The sequence below is a fragment of the Ambystoma mexicanum genome, chromosome 3p (genome assembly GCF_040938575.1).
Source record: "Ambystoma mexicanum isolate Mex_15411 chromosome 3p, UKY_AmexF1_1, whole genome shotgun sequence".
NCBI classification, from domain to species: Eukaryota; Metazoa; Chordata; class Amphibia; order Caudata; family Ambystomatidae; genus Ambystoma; species Ambystoma mexicanum.
Genome location: NC_090925.1, coordinates 1,123,980,430 through 1,124,003,580, shown reverse-complemented (window position 1 = coordinate 1,124,003,580; position 23,151 = coordinate 1,123,980,430). Strand labels below are relative to the sequence as shown.

Here is a 23,151-nt window from a genome sequence, read left to right as displayed (position 1 = left end):
AAAGATGCATACTTTCATATTTCAATGTTGCCGGCACACAGGAAATCCCTAAGGTTCATGATAAAGGACAAACACTATCAGTTCAAGGTCCTTCCCTTCGGCATTGCCTCAGCCCCAAGGGTATTTGCAAAGGTACTGACAGTTGCAGCAGCACACCTGCACAGGGAATCCATCCCAGTTTATCCTTACCTCGATGACTGGCTCAGAACAGGGGACTTGTACGGATTCTCCATCAACGAGAAGAAATCCACCCTAGACCCCAGCCAAATAAAGCAGTTTCTGGGGACTCTAATTCGGACAGAAGACGGCCTCGTCTTCCCCTCCAATGAGAGGGTTCAAAACATGCTGTTTCAGATCCCTCGGTATGTAGCCAGTTCAGAGGTGACGGTATGCAAGGTCATGCGACTGTTAGGGATGATGGAATCCTGCATTTACTTGGTTCCTCATGCACGTTTGTACATGCGTCTCATGCAAGAGTGGCCCAACAGCCAGTGGTGTCAGGACAGCGGACAATGGGACGATCTAGTGGTTGTCTCGGCAGCCCTCAGTCTCTCTCTGCAGTGATGGTCGAGGGAAAACCTCTTGAAGGGGAACACCTTCACCACCCCCGCAGTAGAAGCCACTCTCACGACGGACGCATCTCTCACGGGGTGGGAGGCTCACCTCCTTCAACAGACAGCGCACTGCTTTTGGTCCCCAGCAATAGCATCTAACCACATAAACCTGTTGGAGCTGCTAGCAGTATTCAAAGCACTGAATGCCTTTCTGACACATTTGCAGGGAAAGACAGTACTGATCCCCACAGACAGCACCACTGCCATGTACTACCTGAACAAACAAGGGGGCACTCACCCTCCAGGGCTGTCCATACTGTCTCAGAACATTTGGAAGTGGGCTCTCAAACACAAGCTGTTTCTATTGTCTCAACACGTTCCATGGGAACTCAATCTCCTGTCAGACGTGCTCAGCAGAGACTTCCCGTTACCCTTGGAGTACGAATGGCGACTACACGAAGACATAGGGCCTCATTCCGACCTGGGCGCAAAGGGATACCGGGCACCGTTAAGGACATTGGTGCCGGTAATCCCTTTGCGCCTTATTCCGAGGTCCCCCAACGGGACCAGTAAGGTACGTTTGGTCGGACCAAACGTACCTTAAGGTTCCCGTTAGGGGACCAGGGCGCAAATAACGGCCTTGGCATGCGCCGGGCCGTTATTTGCACCCTCCCCATTCCCATTGAGCCCTATGGGGGATCAAATGGGAATGGGGAATGGTTTGGTAGATGGGGACTTACCGATCCCTCCAAGATCGGAATGGACCGGTATGTCCCCATCTCACCAAACCAGAGTCGGACCCGGTTTTGGAGGCAGCCATGACGCAAATAGCGCCATGGCTACCTCCAAACTCGGAATGAGGGCCATAGTCTCCGACGTTTTCGCAGAATAGGGCTTCCCAGAGATCGACTTGTTCGCAACTCTGGAGAACTCACAATGCCCAGATTACGCCTTCAGGTACCCTCAAAACCGATCCAAGGGGAGCGGTCTCTATATAACATTGTCAGGGAAATGTGTTTAGGCTTTTCCCCCCCTGACTCTCCTTCTCAACAAGATAGTGCACAGGTTGCACCAGGAACCAGTCACCATGATACTGGTGGTCCCGATGTGGGCATGCCAGCCCTGGTTCTCCCATCTGATGGAGATGGCTCTCTCTCCTCCGATTAAACTACCTTGCCCATACAACATGCTATCTCAGGACAAGGGGGAAACACTTCATCCATGCCCGCAGACTCCCAATTTAGCGGCCTGGCTCTTGACATCATAGAGTTCGGGCATCTCCAACTCCCTCAGAGATGCATGGATATACTTAGGGAAGCAAGAAAACCTAACACCAGACATTGCTACTTCAATAAATGGAAACACTTTGTCATCTGGTACAATTCCAAGGGCATCAATACAATTGACTGCTCTCCCACTCATATTGTGTTATACCTGACTCACCTACTAGACTCCTGTCTGGTATTTAATTCCCTGAAGGTTCACTTAGCTGAACTCTCAGCCTATACCACACCCCAACAGAAAGTGTTGTGGTGAAAGATCCCAGTTATTAAAGCTTTCATGGAAGGGGTGAAGAAAATGCATCCCCCCATTTCTAACCCGGCTCCCCGATGGGACCTAAATGTGGTATTAACCAGACGTATGGGGTCTCCTTTTGAACCAATGCATAAAGCAAGTCTCAAAGCTCTTACTTAAAAAATCGCCTTCCTAGTGGCAGTTACTTCAATCAGGGGAGTCAGTGAACTGCAGGCCCTTTCTATTCAGAGATAAGGTGGTTCTGCGCACTCGTCCTCGGTTTGCGCCCACATTTATTTCCAAGTTCCATGTGAACCAGTCAATCGAACTACCAACTTTCTTCCAAAACCCCACTAACGTGGCTGAAAGAAGCCTGCACATTACCTGGAAAGATCTAGACCACTAAGGAAAACGAACCCGTTTTTCGTTTCAGTGGCAGCTGGTAGAGAAGGGGATACTGTCTCTAAATCAGCCATCTCTAGGTTGATTGTCAATTGCATCACACTCTGTTACACTATTGCCAAGAGAGATCTGCCCTTCAAGCCTAGAGCACACTCTACTCGGGGCACTGGGGCTTCCATAGCATTTATTGCAAATGTCCCTCTCGAGTCCATTTGCAAAGCGGCAGCCTGGAGTTCTGTACACACCTTTACAACACACTATTGCCTGGACACTCACTGTAGGTCTGATTCACAGGTGGGACAAGCAGTACTAAGACATCTTTTCACTACTGTTCCTTCTCGCATCCCACCACCAACTCCGGGACTGCTCACTACCCCATGCACAGCGTGTTATTCTAAGCAGATTCACAAGCATCAGAAGACATGCATTACTTACCGTAATAGCATTTCTGATGATGGTATCTTTTTAGATTCACAATGGCCCACCCTTCCTCCCCGCTCAGATGGAAGGAACATAGACATCTTACTACTTCTTCTCTCACGATAGTCGTAAGATTCCCTCACGGCATAAAAAATACAATCGTAGGGACGTTCGATGCGTGAGGAATTTTGGGTACACCGTCACTTTAGGGATAGTTTAACAGACACACCCATGTCGACGTCCCCTTTCGATCCTCGAAAGACAAGATGCAATACCCAGCTGTTACCACTAGATGTCGGACTATATGCACAGCATGTGAATCTAAGTAGATACAACCATCATAAATGCTATTACGGTAAGTAATGCATGTCATATTACTGTTTAACCTGAATTATTGGTGTTGCCATGTGTGGGCTCATTCTAGCCATAGACCGCTCTCACACATTCCTGAGAGCAAGCCTTGATTGCTCAGCTACCTTATCTTTATTGGGTTTTGGCTAACCTCTCTGTGTCTTCCCTGTTTACCATACATAGGGTGACCTCCCTAAATCTTCCCACCAGGGCTAATTTTGGAAATCCTTCTTAACAGTGGCAAATCCATAGGTTTACTGCGGTTTTAGGGAAAAGTCAGGAAAGTTCATGTTTTACCCAAAAGGTGCAACAGAAGGGGCACCTAGCCATAAGGGACCACTAAGAAGAGTTTTCAGCCCAGTGTTTGAGAACCAGCAGTCCAAGGAGAGCTAAATTAAGAGGGAGCAAGCACAAAACAGTTCAATGTGATTTTCATCAAAAATTATTCATTGAATTATTATACTTTTTTTACTGCACGATTTTGCTACGAATATATGTGGGGGGAGACTCCCCGCACCTCTTACCCTTAACACCCCTACAGTATTTATTAGCCTAAACCCATCCCCCACATATATTTTGGGCAAAATTCGATCAAACGAATTAGATGAATTCTACTGCTGCCAAAACTCGCTGTGCCACACACATCATCAGTGGTAAAGGGTGATGTCAAAACCACTCTACTCTCTGACTCAAGGGATCCCTGCAGATGGAACGAACTACAGGGACATAACCTGGGAACAATTAATCATGTGCTAGTTGCAGAGAATTTGGTACAGTAATGGCTGGTGCATTGGTGAGTTTTGGAGTTCGGTTTCAGTCTTGCCTACAGCGGCTGTTGTCCAAATAGGCTGGGACGTAAACAAATGACTCTGTAGAAACGAGCACCAAGGTCCCCATGCAAGGTTCCAGCTGAGCTCAGGGAAGCAGATGGGTATAGCCAACAAGGAAACAGTCCCATGATAAAGGTAATGACTGGTCCCACGTCTGTCAGTGGACATTGATCTCAGGAAATCCCACTCTTTACACTCTCCTGGGTGCATATTGGATAGCAGCCAGAACAAGCAAGTCACCTGTGATTCAGTTTCCCTCTCTCCCCCCATATAAATGATGTGGACTGCCACAAAGTACATGATGAATATATTCAGGAAAATTAACTGCATATGTTTTAATGATTCAAACTGTCAAAAACTGTAAAGGGGGATAACCAAATTGATTCAGTTTAAAAAAAAAATAGCAATGAAATTAGAGTTTGAGATAATGGTAAGTCTAATGTTTACCACTAGTAAGTGTAGTATTTGTGCTTATGGTGTATGGTATGCAGTACTTCGTAATGCCTGCAGAGCCGATCTGGACACAGAAAGCTGGTCAACATCGCTCTGCCCACCTGAAAAAAGTTCTTAATCTGTAATATTAGTCTCCTTTGAAACTTCTAAAGTTTGACACAAAATCCACAGCCACCAGGTCAACAAAGTGTACATTATCTATGTGATCCACAAGGGAAAATACAGTTGCATCACACATTTTTATAAGAGGATACTGTTTTTCATTTCAAGCTAACCTGACACTGGTAATAATAGTTTGCATTGTCTCGTATATTAACGCATGCATTTTCCTGTTCAGAGAGATTTCGCAGCAAAGGAAACATTGAAGCAAAGGCAGATGGATGAAATAAGGGACCAGAAGACTGGACTGGAAAGGACTATTGACTTGAAATCAGACATGCTCAATAAGCGGCAGAACGAACTCAAAAGCGTAAAATTTGAGCTCCAGCAGCTGGAGGGGTCTTCAGACAGGCTTCATGAATTAGACCAGGAGCTTGCAAAAACTGTAAGTACTCAAGTACAATTAAAAAACAATCGTACTGCCCAGGGCTTTAGATAAGATTTTTAAATGGGAGTAGTGTATTGTACTTCTTATTTTTTAAAGTTTGAAATAAAATTAGTTTTTATGGAGTAAAATAATAATTCCCATTTCCCATGGGGCTGTTTAGTTGGAAAGTTAAATTATACAATAAAAGCTTTAAGTGGCACCTTATTAACCTGAACACTCTTACAACTGACTCCTCCATTGACCGTAATTGTAACTGTTCTAGTAAAGAAGATACTGGTGAACAGTGTTTTGGGGCCGGATAACCGAGCAAAACAGCCAGGATGCCTGGTTATCTGGACTTCTTTCTTTAGCTAGCTTGGGAAACTGACATTCGGTTAACCAGCATTTTTGATTATCCAGAATAGTTGGTTTCCAAATGGTGCAGGATAACTGCGCTTTTGCTGTATTGGAACATTAAAACACATATTTTGTAATCGATGCTTGACTTAATAATTCATGCAAATTAAGATATATTTTTACCTAAAGATTGCTCTCCAGTGATCTGAACATATTACTAAAACTGTTAGAGTTTAATCATGGGTACATGTGCCAGTTCGTGCCTTTATTTTTTCGAATAATTTTACACCATATATAATTTATATTTAGAGTTATTTGCCTGTTTTTAGTGATGCCAGCCATCCACCTGACACCAAGAATGGCACCGCGCCATATGTGATATCTATTAGGGGATTAGTTACAGTGTTATCCAACTTAAATGAAAAGTGGAATTCAACCTTCCCAGACGAATAGGCAGGATGGCTTTTCTCTCAAGTCCTGTTTCGCTGTTTCTCCTAATGTCTCTACCATAGTGCCTGTGCCTTTCTCCCCTCTTGATAAAAATGTCCCAGTTTGCGCCTCCTTGTATCTCACCACCTCCTCGTCCTCTTTTCACAGTCTGCTGTTATATCCTCTTCCTTCACCCGCTTAGCTCACTACAACCACCTGCACTCCACTGCTGCCACGTCTCCAATCTCCTCAGTATCTCCAGCCTCTTCTCGCTACCGTGTTCAGCCTTCTCTAAACATGACCCCCCTGCAACCTCTGTGGAGCAAATGGGCTTGTATGTTTTTTAAAACATTTTTTAAAAGCTTTATTTCTAATAAAATCAATTTAGCATATAAAACAGGAGTGGTACAACTACATCTCACAAATATATCCCCCATGGGGGTCTGGCCTGTCTGGTGACTGATGGAGGTGTGAGCCTGTTAGCTCCAGCAGCCCTAGGCCGAGAAAACGCCAAAATCAGCCCTTAGCTGGCACCGTTTTGCAGCGGGACACCTATGAGTATATGGTGAACGCAAAGGTGCAGTTTGGTGATGGTCGTGTCGGAGAAGCCCTGTAACAAAGACGGACCCGCAGATTATTTGATAGCTCATCATCACTTACGAGAATGGACGTCGTAGGAGTAGTGATTGGTAGCTGCTCAGTAGGGACTCTATCAAATTCATCTATCTGTTGTAGTACCAACTGGCCAGAGACTGCATCAACAGTCACTCTATCACCACTCCTATAAATACACTCCTCTTTAGCTATTAACAGAGAACTAGTTTCGCTTGATAGGCATAAAATGTCACTTGGGATTGTAGATAAACATTGATGGTCATACTGTTCACCATTACCATTATAGTTGCTATATACATTTTTTTATGTTCAATTATTCCACAGTTTGTCATTCACAACAGACTTACCCAAGTTACTGATTTCAGGCAGTATATGTGCCATTTTCAGGTTGATGTTTGCTATTTCACTTAATGTAGGAATCTTCATTGTTACATATTGACCATCTAAATCATCATGCATGTCACTTTGTATCACAGCTGCACTTCAAAATTACAATATATTGGGGGGCGTGGCTTGGAGCCATGGCGGACGGACTGGCTCTGTGAGAGCTCCCGGCTGTGGCCACGCATCCAACAACTATGCCCCTTTGATAGCCCGATTCGTTGGAAGATCAGCAGCGCACTCTAATGTGGTGGTGTGAAGGCAAACAATGACCGAGTTCTGAGGTCCGACGTGGAGGGGAACCCGAAGAACGGAGGAGCTGGCTGTGAAGCAGGAAACAGCCAGTCCCATGCCCAAAATGGCAGATGGCTCAATGTGAAAAGCCTGTTCCAGTCGGCAAAGCCTTGCACCCCCAATCCTAGGGGACCTTTGAGGCTCAAGGGGCAGGCTCCCAGTAATCCAAAATTCCTTCCGACCAGCAATCCGAACTCCCAAGCCGCCAGAAAAGCCAGCAGCAGCGGCTGGACCCGGCGCCCTCCCGCGCAGACTCCCTTCGGCTGAGGCTTCAGGTGACTGCCCAATTCACCAAGCGAGGAGGGACAGGCCATTAGCGGCCCTGTTCCCCCCCGTCGCGCCATCTCCTGGACGCAGCCCAACAGGAGGCTCCGAGTTTGTCATCCCTGGTCCAGCTCTGCCACAACAAGCACCTTGGAGTTCCCGGCCCGGGAGGGGCACAACACCCCTCAACCCAACAAACAGTACTCCTCACTCAGAGCCCCCCTTCCCCACCACTCCCGGAGGCAGAGGTGTGCGGTCCTTTGCGGCCCGACCATCCGCTCCGGCCCAGGGGGCCTACCTCTCTGAAGCGAGGCCAGCGGGGACGTTGGAATGAGCGTCCATCCCCCTCTCTATAACGGTAACTCTATCCCTGAGTCAAGCACAGCGGGAGGCGCGGTGGGAAGCGCCGCCGCAACAGGAGCGGCCCCTCTGGACCCAGCACTGGCCCAGGCGGAGGCTGAGGCGGACGTTGTTGCACCCACTGCGGCCTGTGAGACCTGAGGGCGAGAGCACACTCCGGAGCCCTGCATGAGCCCAGGAGCAGCGTGACTTACTTTAACACGGTTGGCTACCCGCCAAGCCAGAACCCTGCCTCCCCACACTTCGGCCCGCAGCCTCTTAATATCTGACCCGCTCTCGCGGCCGAATCTGCCGGCGTGGGGCCGCCTGTAGCTTACCTCTGGGAAAGGAACCCTCACTCCCCCTGAAAGCGAACAGTCCCGAAACGGACACAGACAGCCCAAGCGGTGGACAATGGTCGTAGAGCCCGGGGACTCGACTCATCCTCCATAAGCCCCCACTGAAGCACGAGACCTGCAATTTTGGCGGAAGGTAAGGCGGCACCTGCCGCACCAGGGAGAGGAAGCAACCAGACAGTTGGCTGTGGAATCCTGCACTGACACCCCCACTACAGGGGAACAACAGCAGGCAACAGAGATCTTGGGGGGACCCAGTCAAGAACCCCTGGTGGCACTATAACTTTGACCTAACCGTGGGCGCTCACTCCACCCACAGGACAGCGAGGCAAGCAACGGGGTGGAGAGCGGAGCTGCCACATCCCGGAAGCCCATAGTGTATAAGACACAACATAGGTTAAAGCGGCCTTCCCTCTCGAGAATAGGCCGGGTGGGGCCCCAAGCAAAGTGCTCCCACCCCATACTAGAGTGGAGTGGACTGACTAACAAATCAGGAGGCACTGTTCCACAGTGACCAAAACTCGCAAACTGCATCATTCGACCCTTAGAGGTGAGGCAGGGGAGCCACCGGTCCAGGAGTGCACCAGAAAACAAGAAACCCCCGAGGAGCTCAGTGTGCCCCCAAACTGCCCCTGTCAAACCACCCTGCATCCGGCAACCCACAAGGGTAAAAAAGCAGTCTGAAACGCAAACACGAGCCCCGCTGGGGTTCCATCGGACCAGGACCTCCACTGCAAAAACCAGAGCGAGTGCAGCAAAATGTCTAGGAACCTCAAGCCAATTAAACAAACAGACATTGCAGCTTTACTAACAACGCAGATGGCTGAGAAGTCAAATAAAGGGGAGTGCAGCGAAGGTACAACAGCAGGCTCCCACCGAGAAACGGCCCCAGAACTGATAACGCAAACAGTTACAAAAGCAGACCTACAGGATCTCCTAGCGGCCATCACCAAGGAATACCAAAGGGGGGCGGACGAAGTGAAAAGTAAAATCTCAACCCTGGACAAAAGAGTGGGGGAAATCGAGGCTAGAACAGAAGGAATAGAGACCAACATCTAAGAACAAAACTTTAATATTGGGGCAGGGAAGGACAGGATCGCAGCACTTGAGGCCAGGTGTGACGCCCTTGAAGCCAAACAGGAGGATGCAGAAAACAGATCGAGACGCAACAACATCTGCCTGAGGGGAATCCCTACATCAATCTCCGACGACGATCTAGGGTCCTATGTTAAGGACCTGGTCCGCTTCATCATAACCCTCCCGGACGATGCCCCTCTGGAACTCGACAGGGTGAACAGAACCCGGGCCAAGCAAAATGCCTCCTCTCCCCCTGACGTCCTAGCCCGTGTGCACTTCTACAGAGTCAAAGAAGAAATAATGTGGGAAGCCAGGAGCTCAGCCCGAATCCACTTCAGAGAATCCGCAATATCTCTGTACCAGGACCTGGCAACAATAACAGTAGCAAAACTGAAAGCCCTGAAACCAATGACGGAATGGCTCTGTGAAAAGAAGATCACTTACTGCTGGAGCTTCCCCAGAGCCCTGACCTTCACATGAGAAGGAAAACCCTGGGAGATCTTCTCCCCAAGAGAGGCAGAAAGCTTCATGAACCCGGAGGCCGACGAGGAAGAGTCCAACAGAACGGCGCCTAACTCAGAGGGTGCAAGGCAGGATCCCCTGAACTCCTGGTCCCAAGTGGAGAGCCGCCGCAGAGTGCGCAGTCCGGCTCCCAAGAACAAGAAGGCTAATAATCGATGAGGGGAACCACTGAACAAGCTAAAACCCGTCGGTGCCTTAACACCCACTTTCCCGAGTTGGACAAGAGGCGCTGCAACAGAGGGTTTCGCCTTGATCAGGACCCGAGGCACTGTGGTTCCCCCAAACTAACCAACAAAAGGGCTCCTTCCCACAAGGCCAATCCTAGTGAGCCGTAGAAACAATATCCTCGATGCATTCCAGGCTGCAGAAAGAAGCCCAAACACCACCCTGTGGGGAAAACCACTTGCTTCACTGGAAACACAAGAGACGCAATCGCATCCAACCTAGTTGGTTGTGTTGGCCCGGCCGTAGGCCCCGTTGGTCGAAGGCTGGACAGAAAGACCAAGTTTTTGTTTGGGGGAGGAGGGGGGGGGAAACGGGGAGTCTGGAAACTGCTTTATGGGGAACGGGAACTACAGAGAAACAAGTCAAGCTATAAGACACAGACAACACCAGGGGGGATGCCTCAAAAAGCAACCACACACAAGCTAAATGGATAGGGAACTCCTCATGACGATGTGGAACGTGCAAGGCATGAACGCCCCAGGCAAAAGGAAATCGGTGGAGCGGAAGCTTTCCTAATTATCAGCAGACATCGTCTGCCTACAAGAAACGCACCTGTTAGCGGCTGATGAAAAACGGATCTCTTTCCTCCACTACCCAAAATGCTTCTTGGCCTCCTCTGACCAAAAAAAGGGAGGGGTGGCCATTCTTCTCAGCCGCGACCTGCCATTAAACCAGATCACAATCAAGAGACCCGGAAGGTCGTTAACCACTACTGAAAGGCCTCCTAGTCGACCTCCCCATCACTCTAGCAGCTATTTATTGCCCGAACAGTGCCCAAGACCGATTTCTCCGCAATCTTCTACCTGTAGTGGCGACATTCTCCAAGGGGCGCCTATTAATCGGTGGACACATTCACCTAATGCCAGATCCGGACGTGGACAAAACACTCTCTCCTACCAGGGAGGACTACACCAAAGCACTGGCCATGGCAGAGTTCTTGCAGGAAACCGAGACCATCGATGCATGGAAACTGCTCAACAAGAAGGAGAGGGATTACTCATTCTTGTCGCACGTCCACAGAGAGCACTCGAGAATTTACCTGCTACTGACCTCCAGCGAGCTCTTCCATCTGTGTGGAGGACATTCAAATCGGGCAGAGAGCCATATCAGACCATGCCCCAGTTACCATGCGCCTGCGGACCCTGGGTATGCCGGAGTTGCCGAAATGGCCCTGGAAGTTGCAAGACCTAACACTGGCAGACGTGGCCAGTAGAACGGAAATAGCTGAAGCTCTTAAAAATTGCTTTGAAGAGAACACGACCAACGACACCTCAAAGGCAATCATCTGGGATGCCATGAAGTCAGTGATCCGTGGGGTAGCGATTAATTTCATGGCAAGGCTCAAGCGACTCAACCAATTGCAACAAGACAAGCTAGAGAAAAGGGTCACGGAATTGGAGAATACCTTTTAAAAAGCACCAAACCAAAGAAATAGGCCGGGAGCTCAAGAAATCGAAAGCTGAACTGGAAATGCACCTGGTGGATCGCTCAGCCACAGCCCTGGCCTACACTAAACAATTTTACTAATTGATAGCAACAAGGCAAACTGCCTACTGGTGCGCAAGCTGAAGAAGCTGCACTCACGGAATAACATCCAATGCCTAGCAGATCGGAATGGCAGTCTATGATATACAAAGGCGGACATACTCGAACTTATGACGCAACACCATAAGGAAATCATGTCCGGACCCCCAACAACCAAGCTAGCACAACTAAAGTACCTGGCATCCGCCCAAAGAGCTCCACCGCACCCCCACCTGGAAGCACTGGCACACCCAATCACAACGGAGGAAGTAGGAGAAACAATTAGCACCCTGAAAAACACGGCACCGGGACCAGACGGCTTTACAGCCCAATTCTACAATAAATACGCCCACATCCTGTCGCCCCAGCTAGCAATCCTATTCAATTCATTCCTCTAGACGGGATCCACAACCCCGTCAATGGAAGAATCAATGACGGTTGTCATCCCAAAGCCAGGGAAAGACCGAGCCCAATGCTCCCCATACAGACCCATCACCCTGCTAAACAACGACGCCAAGCTGTTCACAAAAATCCTGGCAAAGAGACTCACCCCGATTCTCCCAGACATAATTACCCCGAATCAAACGGGCTTTATCCCGGGCCGCAACACACAAGTTAACATCAGACGAACCATAAACACAATCACGTCAGCTAACAGAATGGGGTTGGTACTGGTAGTCATGTCACTCGATGCGCACAAAACGTTCGACATGCTGGACTGAGGCTACATTAAGGAAACATTAAGACACTATGGGCCTCATTACAACCATGGTGGTCCGGGAACTACGGTACCGGTAAACATGCCAGAACCGTAGTTCCCGGACTGCCATACTACGTGCTCTGCTTGCGGGTGCCGTTTCACCCGCCAGGTTTTTCCTGCCGGGTGTAACGGCACCCGCGAGCAGAGCACGTCGGATGCACCGGCACAACTCTATATGTGCCGGTGCATCCGACCTCCCCATCCCCATTCAGCCCCATGGGGCAGAATGGGGATCGGTAGGTCCTTGATTTCGGCACCCGCAAATGGGCAATTACCGGGTCTGCCGAGCTCGGCATGACCCGGTTCTTGCCCATTCGCGGGTGCTGGAAAAAATGCAACTCTGGCAGCAGCCATGCCCTTAATAAGGGCACGGATACCGCCAGAGTTGTAATGAGGCCCTATGAGTTCGGCCCAAAACTTTGCAAAATGGATATTATCTAACTACCAGCACCCCTCCACGCAACTCAGGGTGAATGGAGCCAAATCGGAGAGAATCAACATCACGAGAGGTACTAGGCAGGGTTGCCCCCTGTACCACTCATATTTGCGCTCTATGGAACCATTTGCATGCAGAATCCGACTGAATCTGGCAATACACAGCCTTATAGTTAAGTGAGTCCTACAAAGTAGTCCTATTCGCTGACGATGTTCTACTAACAGCCACCCAACCGGAAGAATCCATGAAAGCAATCTGGCAGGAATTAGAATCTTTTAGAGAAGCAGCAGGATTTCAGGTAAACTTTACAAAATCAGCAGCGATGAGTATCAATGTGCAGAAGAAACCCAGGGCTTTCCTGGAAGCCAACTACTCGATCCCATTGGTAAAGCAGAGCCTCAACTACTTGAGGGTGCAAATGCCAAACAAAACGGAAAGAATCTACAAAACAAATTTCCGCCCATTATTCACAGAGCTCCGGAAGGAACTGGCCAGATGGCAAAAACAAGAAATCTCATGGTTCGGAAGGATTACAGCCGTAAAAATGAACTTAGTCCCAAGACTGCTTTACCACTGCCTAGCCCTCCCAGTAACGATCCAAAAGAAAGCCATCCAAAAGCTGCAGGAAGACATTCTAAAATATGTCTGGAGACCGCAAATACAGAGGCGTATTATGCTCCGGGGCACCGCGGTGGGCGGCCTATGGATCCCAGACGTTAATAGATACTGCCTTGCGGCCCTGCTTTCGCAGGCCTTTGCATGGAAAATAAGCGACGCCCGACCCCGCTGGCTGACAATGGAGGACAAATGGTGCCAGTCGCCAATAGAATCCATACTACATATGAGAAGCCCCGGCTACCCCGCCAAAGCGGGGCCCCTGACGGCGACAAGAAACAGTGTCGAGCTGGAAGAAAGCAGCCCGCCACTGGAACTGCAGAACCACGATTAACCCGCTCACCCCCATTTGGGACAATTCAGACTTCTCCCCAGGCATCACCCCGAACAGCTTTGACAAATGGAAGGAAGGAGGGCTGAGTGTCATTGCAGACTTCTTCGAAAATGGTGATCCGCTGAACTTCGAAGCCTGTAAAGCCAAAGTCCAGGTCCCAGAGACGGAAAGGTTCCGGTACGCACAGCTCAGGTATTGGCTATCAAGCGAAGTAGTAAGGCAAAACGGAAGCAGAGAACCATCAGCCCTAGAGAGAACGCTCATCGCCCTCCCCGCCCCCAAAGAGGGAAAATATCCACCCTGTATAAGCTGCTCGACAGAACGGACCCAAGCAAGAAAGAGGCCTATATGATAAAATGGGAAAAGGACATAGTCAGAGAGATCGCATTTGGTCCCGAGGGCATAAAAGTTCCAAATGCATAACCAATAAGGAAGTATCCTTCAAGGTGTGCTACAGATGGTACCAAACCCCAGAGATACTCAACAGAAGTAACCCCACCATCCCGGAGCATTGCTGGAGAGGATGCCCAGATAAAGGCATGTTATACCACCTACTATGGGCCTGCCCCAAGGCGGCACAGTTCTGGAGGAGTGTCCTAGGTCAAATTAAACTAATCACAGGCCTCGCAATCCCGTGGGATCCAGGAATCGTCTTACTGGGGGCGACAGGCGAAGGCCAATTCCCGCTGACTGGACGCCTGGCCGACCTTTGTTCACACCTCCTAACTGCAGCAAAAATATCAATCGCCCAGCTATGGAAAAACCCAGAGAGCCCGTCAATCCCAATGTGGTGGTCCAAATGCTGGGAGATAGTGGCAGCAGAGAAAATCACGGCCATCCGATTCGACAACAGAAGCAAATTCCACCAAATTTGGGCCCCCTTCCTTGATTACATGCAGCAATTCCCGGGGGTGGCAAGACAACCCCAACCCTTTGATGGATGGAGAAATTAGACTAATAGCACCGAAAGGAGGCAAGATAGAAACAGGGAACTCCTGAGGCCAAGACTGGGCTTAACGGCCGACAAACATTCAGCTCCAACGTCGCCGGACAAACTCGGGCCAAAGGAAAGGCCCCCCCCCAATAAATAGAAGCAAGAAGTAGACTCCCGACATGGCTTACTGTGAAAACTGATGTTCCCTCGTGTCTCCCCCCCATGCCCCCCTTCTTTCTTTTCCCTCATTCCCTGCCCAGAGTTCGAGACAATGTTTGGTTTGGTTATTATTTTCGTTCGTTTTACGAAACTGAAGCTTCAAAGTAGCTCTAATATTTGATGTCATTTGGAAGCTGTATGTAAAAAAACAATAAAAAGAAGTTTTGGAAAAAAATAAATTCTCCAGCATGGGGTCTGGCATGGATTCACATGCTCATGAATATTCCCCGTCGTCAGGCTGGGAATCCTCGGTAAAGAAAAAACCAGTATCAGTTTCGTTTCTGATCTGTCTTTCGTAGTAATAACCAATCACTGGTCTCTGCGTCATACTGACCACAGCCAATGACTGCCCTCTACCTAAGCACCGCCTCTGGCAGCCATCTTCAGATTTTTACCGCACGTTCATGTGTTGGGATCCTCGTGCTATTGCTCTCGAGCGTTAGTGCTATTTTTCGCGCTTTTTTCACAAAAAACTTCGATTCTTTCGGTCAAAGAGCCTCAAGCTCCACCGATCCTACATCCGATCAACGGGGACCCGTGTCGGATTCATCTGTGCCCCTCAAGGGTGAAGATTTCTTCGAGCTACACTTCGGAGGAATCCAGAAGCTTCTCAGGCCCGGTCTCGGAGATGGCCCAGGAGAAGGGAAGCTCGACGCCCGGAAAGCTGTTCAGGGTCTGCCCTGGATGCCAGCTGCAGAACGTCTTCAAGGAGGACGAACACTCTTTCTGCCTTTACTGCCTTCATGAGGACAAGACGCACGTGGAGAAGGACTGTGCGTTTTGCGGCAACATGTCGGAACGGACCATGAAGGACCGCCATCAACGTCTCGCCAACTGGCTGGAGGGTAAGAGCCCGCCTGGCGAGAAGAAGAAGAAATCCGAGCGGTCTTCTAAGACCTTTGAGGGCGCCCCGGCGACGGGGGCCCAACATAAGGCCAAGCACCGCGAGTCCGCTGGCACCGGGAGCGCCGAACGGTCGGGCTCTACGGGCGCCAGGCAGGGCGCACCCTCCCCGGCACCATCAACCACGAGCCAACGCTCTGGGTCGGGTAAGAGGAAGGCCGAGCACCCGGCGAAGCTCCTGGAGAGGCCCCGGTCGAGCTCTAAGGCAGAGGAGGAGCGTGGCAGTGCCCCCTCCCTCAAGGATAAGGCGGTGAGCGCACCTAAGGTGGTGAAGGCCTTGATCCATCCGACCAAGCCCTCTATCGAAACGGTCGCGGCGGCCCTGGCTCAGCCTGTGGTGGCTGCACCAGTGGTGGCGACCTCAGGGCCCAGAATCTCCCTGCCTCCTCGGAGGGAGTCTTCCTTTGTGCCCATCGATAGGACCCCCGTGAAACCCTCCGTGGGGAAGAAGAAGGGGGGGCAGGGCGTCGTCGGAGATTCGGCCTCAACCTCAGAAGAGGAGCTGATCGAGGTCTTAAGCCACGGCCTAGGCGTGGAAGAAGGCCAGCCCGTCGGAATGGACCCCGACGCAGGTGACGATGACGACATCGTCGAGGATACCGACGGGGCCCCTGCTCGCCCGTCGGATTCCCCTCTGCCAGCGCCGCAAGACAACTCGGCGGCCATTTTGTTGGCCATACAGTCCTTATGCTCCGAGATAAGGACGAGGCTACCGTTACCGACGGAGGAACCTCTCCCGTCGGGGGATCCAGAACCGGGACCTTCTGGTGTTCCCCCTACCAAGAAAAGAAGGATCCATCCACCACCTCCTTTTCAACCGTCGCGCCCCTTCCAGCCCTCCTCCCCGTCCACCCGAGGGGATGATACGGGGACTGACACGGCAGCGACGGGTACGGACGACGAGGCATACGACGAGGATTTTCCGTCGTCGCCTCCCACCAGGGCTTCTCCGCCCGACGAGATCGGATCTTTCCACTCCATGATCTCCAGGGCTTCCGAGCTTTTCCAACTCTGCCCTGAGGAGAAGAAAAAGGAAGGCTTCCTTTATCAGCGGCGCGAGGCCAAGAGGAAGACGGTCCTCTCAGTGCCTCTGTTGGACGACATTTGGGATGAGGGCCTTTCCCTCCTCAAGAACCCTTCCACGACGCCAGCTAGAAGAGACCGGTACGAGAAAAAGTACCGGGTCCCGGACACGGCCCCCCTGTGCCTCCGGGCGCAGCCTACCCCGGACTCCGTCGTCTCCGCGGCAGCCAGGAAGAAAGCGGGGGGGGGTGCGGCCTCCACATCGACTTCCCCGCCGGACGGCGAGGGAAAGAAATTGGATGCTATGGGACGTAGAGTCATCTCGTCGGCAGCGACGACGATTAAAGCGGCCAACGCCTTGGCTATCGTGGCCCGCTATGACAGGGAGCTCTGGTACAAGATAGCTCCCCTGCTGGATTTTCTGCCGGACGACAAGAGGGCGGAGGCCCTTGAGATCCTGCAGGAAGGTGAGGTGGCCTCGGACCACGCCATCACCGTGGCGACGGACATCGCCGACACCGGGTTCCGCCAGCTGGGCAACGGCGTTTGCCTTCGACGTCGTGGATGGCTCAAAGCTACGGATTTCCGGCAGGACGTCCAGACCAGAGTCCTGGACATGCCCTTCGACGGGAACAACCTGTTTGGGAAGACAGTGGACGATTCCCTTCAGGCCATCAAGGCGGATACTGAGACTGCCCGGGCCCTTGGGGTTCTGCAGCAACGACGGACGCCCTTTCGGAGCGGCGGAGGCAAGGGCGCCTCCAAAGGTTCCGGCGGCGGTTTCGCTTCCTACCGTCAAGCGGCCCGCTCGTCGTCGCAAGAGGCCTACAGAGGACGAGGCAAGTCTAGCGGACCCCGCCGTCGTCGCCAAGGAGGTCAAGGCGGCAAGGCCGCGCCCAAGCAGGATTGAACCGGCCGTGGGGTCGGGCCCCCACCGAAGCACCCCGGTGGGAGGCCGGCTGGCGGGCTTCGTCAGCGTGTGGGAGTCCATCTCCACCGACCGTTGGGTGCTGGACGCCCTGGCCTGGGGCCACGCGCTCGAGTTTCAAAGAAGGTGCCCGCGCGTCCCCCCCGTGGCCAGGAAAGAACTTCACGTCCCTCAACTTCTCCTGGAGGTAAAGGCGATGCTCAGAAAGGGCGCCATCGAACTCGTCCCAAAGAGGCTTCGGGGCTCCGGAGTCTACTCGAGATACTTCCTCGTGAAGAAGAAGACGGGAGGATGGCGCCCCATCCTGGACCTGCGACGTCTGAACAAGTTCATCAAGGCGCAGAAGTTCCGGATGGTCACCCTCCAGCACGTCCTGGGTCAGCTGGAGGAAGGAGACTTCCTATCGTCGTTGGATTTGGAGGATGCCTACTTCCACATTCCCATCCTAAAGGGGCACCGCAAATTCCTCAGATTCGTGGTCCAAGGGCGTCATTACCAGTTCAAAGCCCTTCCCTTCGGACTACGGTCGGCACCCAGGGTATTCACCAAGTGCCTCGCACCGGTGGCGGCGCAGCTGCGCCGCGAGGGGATTCACGTCTACCCCTACCTGGACGACTGGCTCATCCGCGCCAAGACGAGGGAGCTCGCCGTGGTCCACACGGCAAGGACCGTCCAACTCCTCACGGACCTGGGATTCTCCGTGAACTACGCCAAATCCCACCTGGTGCCCGCGCAAGTCGCACTGTTTCTGGGAGCCAGGCTCGACACAGTGTCCCTTCTGGCCTCCCCGTCGGAGGAGAGGACCAGGACCATCTTGGGCAAGGTGCAACGGAGGTTGGTGGCCGACGCGGCCAAAGTGAGGTCCATCAAGTCCCTCCTCGGGATGATGTCTTCCTGCATCTTCCTCATTCCCATGTGCAGGCTCCGGATGCACCCGTTGCAAGAATTCCTGGATGCGCGCTGGATCCAGACGACGGGCAGCTTCGAGGAAAGGATCAAGCTCGACGAGAGTTTCCGACGAGCGATACGGTGGTGGGGCACCCGCGCGCATTTGACGGCGGGCATGGACTTCCAGACCCCAGCCCACCAGGAGACCGTGACCACGGATGCCTCCCTGGAAGGGTGGGGAGCGCACACCGAAAATCTGCACGCAAGGGGACTCTGGCTCCCGACGGAGAAGTCCCTGCATATCAACGTCCTGGAGCTCCGTGCAGTGTTTTGGGCCCTCAGGTCCTTCCTTCCGTCCCTCAAGGGCAAGGTGGTGAGGATCTTCACCGACAACACCACCACCATGTTTTACATCAGGAAACAGGGCGGAACCAGGTCCCCAGCGCTGTCCAAGGAGGCGCAGGACCTGTGGCATTGGGCCGTTGCCCAAGGGATTTTTCTGGTGCCGTTTCATCTGGCAGGGATAAAAAACACCATCGCCGACTCACTCAGCAGGGAGCTGCGCTCGTGCCACGAGTGGGAACTACGGCAGGATCTGGTGGATCGCCTCTTCCGACGGTGGGGCACACCCCAGATCGACCTGTTCGCGACGGCGACGAACACCAAGTGCCGGAGGTTCGCCAGCAGGTTTCCCCAGACGAGGAGCATGGGCGATGCTTTCTCGTTCCCCTGGGAGGGCCTGTTCCTCTACGCGTTCCCTCCCTTGCCTCTGCTAATCCGGCTCGTCAACCAGCTCAAGAGGTCACGGTGCAGGATGATCCTCGTCGCACCTGCGTGGCCGAGGCAGATATGGTTCCCGGACCTTCTGGACTTGTCAGCGTCCCCGCCGATCAAGCTGCCGGCGGACGCGGATCTACTCTCCAGGGAAGGAGGCGCCATCCTCCACCACGACCCGAAGTCGCTGAACTTGCAGGCCTGGCTCCTGCAGCGCTAGAGTTTGGAGGATACGACATACCGGCCGATTGCAGAGAGGTTCTTGCAAAGGCCAGGGCGCCCTCGACTCTTAAATGCTACGGACACAAATGGAAGAGGTTCTCTGTCTGGTGCCACGCACAGAAGATTAACCCTCTACGGATTACGGCCCCCCAAGTACTGCCGTACCTGCTGACGCTGGCCAAAGCTGGTCTGGCACACGCGTCCATCAAGATTCATCTTGCTGCGATCTCCCGATACACCAGAACCACGGGGCATACGTCCTTGTGGTCTCATCGTCTGGTGAAAGAGTTCATGAAGGGACTGTTCAGATCGTTCCCGCCGGTGAAGGCTCCGGCCCCGGCGTGGGAGCTCAACGTGGTGCTGACCAAGCTCATGGGACCTCCGTTCGAGCCTCTGCACTCGGCCCCGTTGAAGTTTCTATCGTGGAAAACAGCTTTTCTTGTGGCCATCACCTCCGCACGACGAGTGGGAGAGATCCAGGCCCTTTCCTGCAAGGCCCCGTACTTGACTTTCCACGACACGAGGGTAGTGCTCAGGACGCACCCCTCCTTCATGCCCAAGGTACCGTCGGACTTCCATCTCAACGAACCCTTGGTGTTACCTGTGTTCTTCCCGTCGCCTTCGTCGCCGGCTGAGAGGACTTTGCACTCGCTGGATGTAGCTAGAGCGCTGAAGTTCTACGTGGACCGCACGAAGGGTTTTCGGAAGACGTCACAACTCTTTGTGAACTTTGGACCTGTCAATCAGGGGAAGGCTCTCTCGAAGGCTTCCATTTCCAGATGGCTCTCCGGCTGTATCATGTACTGTCATCGGTTGGCAAACCGACCGCTGCCTGCCCGTCCGAGAGCCCATTCCACCAGAGCGATCGCAGCTACCACAGCGTTCCTTTCTGGTGTGCCCCTGCTGGACATATGCAGGGCTGCTACGTGGAGGTCGACGCACACCTTCACAAAGTTCTACTGCGTCGATCGGGATTCCAGGGAGGAGTCCAGGGTCGGCCAAGCAGTGCTGCGCAACCTGTTCGCCTGAGGTGAGCCTGGTGAGGAGGTAAGATGCTTAATGTTGAGTTTGATGTAATGCTTAATGTTGAGCCTTTGCCACCTCCCGTGGTTGTGCATGTGTGTACTGCTATGTATTCTTTATTCATGAGCATGTGAATCCATGCCAGACCCCATGCTGGAGAAGGAACAAGTTACTTACCTGTAACTGTTGTTCTCCAGCATGGGTCTGGCATGGATTCACATGCGAACCCTCCCGCCTACCCCTCTGCGGCTCTTCACTTGGTCATACTGCCACTTCACGTGCTTCCAAATCTGAAGATGGCTGCCAGAGGCGGTGCTTAGGTAGAGGGCAGTCATTGGCTGTGGTCAGTATGACGCAGAGACCAGTGATTGGTTATTACTACGAAAGACAGATCAGAAACGAAACTGATACTGGTTTTTTCTTTACCGAGGATTCCCAGCCTGACGACGGGGAATATTCATGAGCATGTGAATCCATGCCAGACCCATGCTGGAGAACAACAGTTACAGGTAAGTAACTTGTTCCTTACAATACATCTTGTTCCACACTGACACTCAGTATTATATCATCCTTTTATACATGTACTTCCTTCCTTTGTCTTGTCAGAGTGGTTTAAATCAACTTCATCAACCAAAGTGACTATTCTTTTTGGGTATTGAAGTACTTGTGCAATCAATTTGGTTCCTATACAGGGCAGGCTTACACAGAGATCATTCATTATATATTTGCACCTTGAATCTATTACATCTGCATTCAGACAGTTAGTTTCTGCCTCTTTATTGCATTCAATGATGGAGAAAAACTAGTCATTTTCGCTAGTTTTGTGTCAAGGAGTAGCCCTGGATGACTAATTATTTTACGGGCACAAGCTCTAGTCGAGCGGATCATGCGTTCTACTGGGGGGGTTTCTCCAGGTTTTCAACGAAGTATTAAAGGTCGGCTTACCTACACATTCCGACGGCCCAGGAACAGCTGATCTCAGTTCCATCAGGCAAATTATACACACTGCAAATCGCGGCTCAGTGCTTACACAAGTGCACGAGCCAGCAAACAGCTACTTAACCAGCTACTTGCGAAAGCGCGCGCGCCAATGGCGCGTGCGTTCTGGGTAATGTAGTCTTTGTCCGCGCATCCAAACCTTTAAGAACAGAGGATAGGACCCTATGTGGCAAAGCCCTCGCAGGACAAAGCCACAGTGTTGTGCGACACAGGTGCGAAGGAGATGCCCCGTCAATACTTAATACGTTGCGGCTACGTTCACACAGCCAAACCTTTAAGAACCGAGGACCGGACCCTCTGCAGCAAAGCCCTTGCAGGACAAGGCCGCTGTGTTGTGTGACCCAGGTGTTTGTCAGCGAAGGGGTAGCAGCGCAGAGTGGGAACGCACAATGCAGTCGTCGATCATCTGCGTCCGAAAGGTAAGGGAAGGGGGAGCATCCACAAACTCACTCACTTAACTTCTAAGCCTTAGCACGTATTTCCACCGAACCGTCTGACTTAATGTACTTTGTCCCTGCAAAGGCTCTCCCCTTCCAGCGGTTAGCTATACTTTGTATTCTGTCTTTTCTCTAGGTCCCCTTATTTGCGGTTATTATTGTACTGTGAACTGTGCCCTTAGGCTCACTCTGACTCGCTAGGCCCCCCCCCTCCAACTGTAGTTACTGCTGTACTGTGATCTGTGTCCTTTAGGCTATCTCCCATTCTCCAGGACCTGATCCAGCTGGGGTTACCCTTTGTTGAGTTGTACCTGTCTACCGCTTCTGTGTGCGCCCTACTGTGTGACCCCCTCAACCTCCCTCTGCGCATCCTGCATCCTCACTCTTTCGATCCCTCCTTCTCCCACTTCCTCCTCACACCCTATATGGTGCTTTCCTTCTCCCCTATTTTCTCTAACTGCTACTCTATCTCCTATTCTATCCCTCTCCCTAAGTCAGGAAGGAAGAAGTTCAAGAGGGACATCCTGATCTCCAACCCAGGCCTCCCTATTGCTGATACCTACATCATTGCTTACTCCAGACAGAGTCTTACCGACATCCTCTGTCGTTCCCTCTCCAGACCTATGGACCCCTCATATGGTCTCTGTTCTCTCTCCTTTTTCCTTCTCTTCCATTAATGTGGCATGCGGTGGGAGGTCCTCTTGACCTCTTTCCACTCCTCTAAGACCATCATTAATGTCTATCTGAATGGCACCATCTTGGTCCAGGGCCCTCAGCCCAATCTCCTCCTTTTCGATAGGCGTCTCCCACGTCTTATCAACTTCCTTCCTTCTCCTGCTACTCCCACCAGCTCCTCTCTAGCTCCTCCGCCATCTCCTTCTTCCACCACCTCTCTGGCACCCTCATCATCCTCTCTGGCTACTTTGCCATCTCCTTCTACCTCCACTGCCCACTCTCGTGGCCCCTCAACCACCTCCGCAGGGCGTACCTCAGGCTTGTACGGCTCCATGGAAGACTTTCAAATGTGACAACCTGCTCCACTTCACTACTCTCAACTCTCGCCACTCTCAACTCTCGCCTTGCTGTCAAACCACCTCCTGAACTTGACCTGGATGTCCTTGCTCTCACCGAGACATGTTTCACGGCCAGCTCTGTCACGAGTTTTCACACTCTCATCCCTGACGGCATATCATCTCCGAACCCAGAACCAACCGTCCCAGAG

The 23,151-nt window shown here is 51.9% G+C and overlaps 1 protein-coding gene across 5 annotated transcripts in view; it reads left to right on the top strand.

Moving 5' to 3' along the window:
- The window catches only part of RAD50 (RAD50 double strand break repair protein), a 1,278,308-nt gene that overhangs the window by 587,787 nt on the left and 667,370 nt on the right, over window positions 1-23,151 (top strand). For all 5 annotated transcript variants that reach the window (XM_069652502.1, XM_069652503.1, XM_069652505.1 and 2 more), the window contains one exon: window positions 4,863-5,069. In XM_069652502.1, the coding sequence (XP_069508603.1) occupies window positions 4,863-5,069 (207 nt within the window). The remainder of the gene's footprint in view (window positions 1-4,862; window positions 5,070-23,151) is intronic.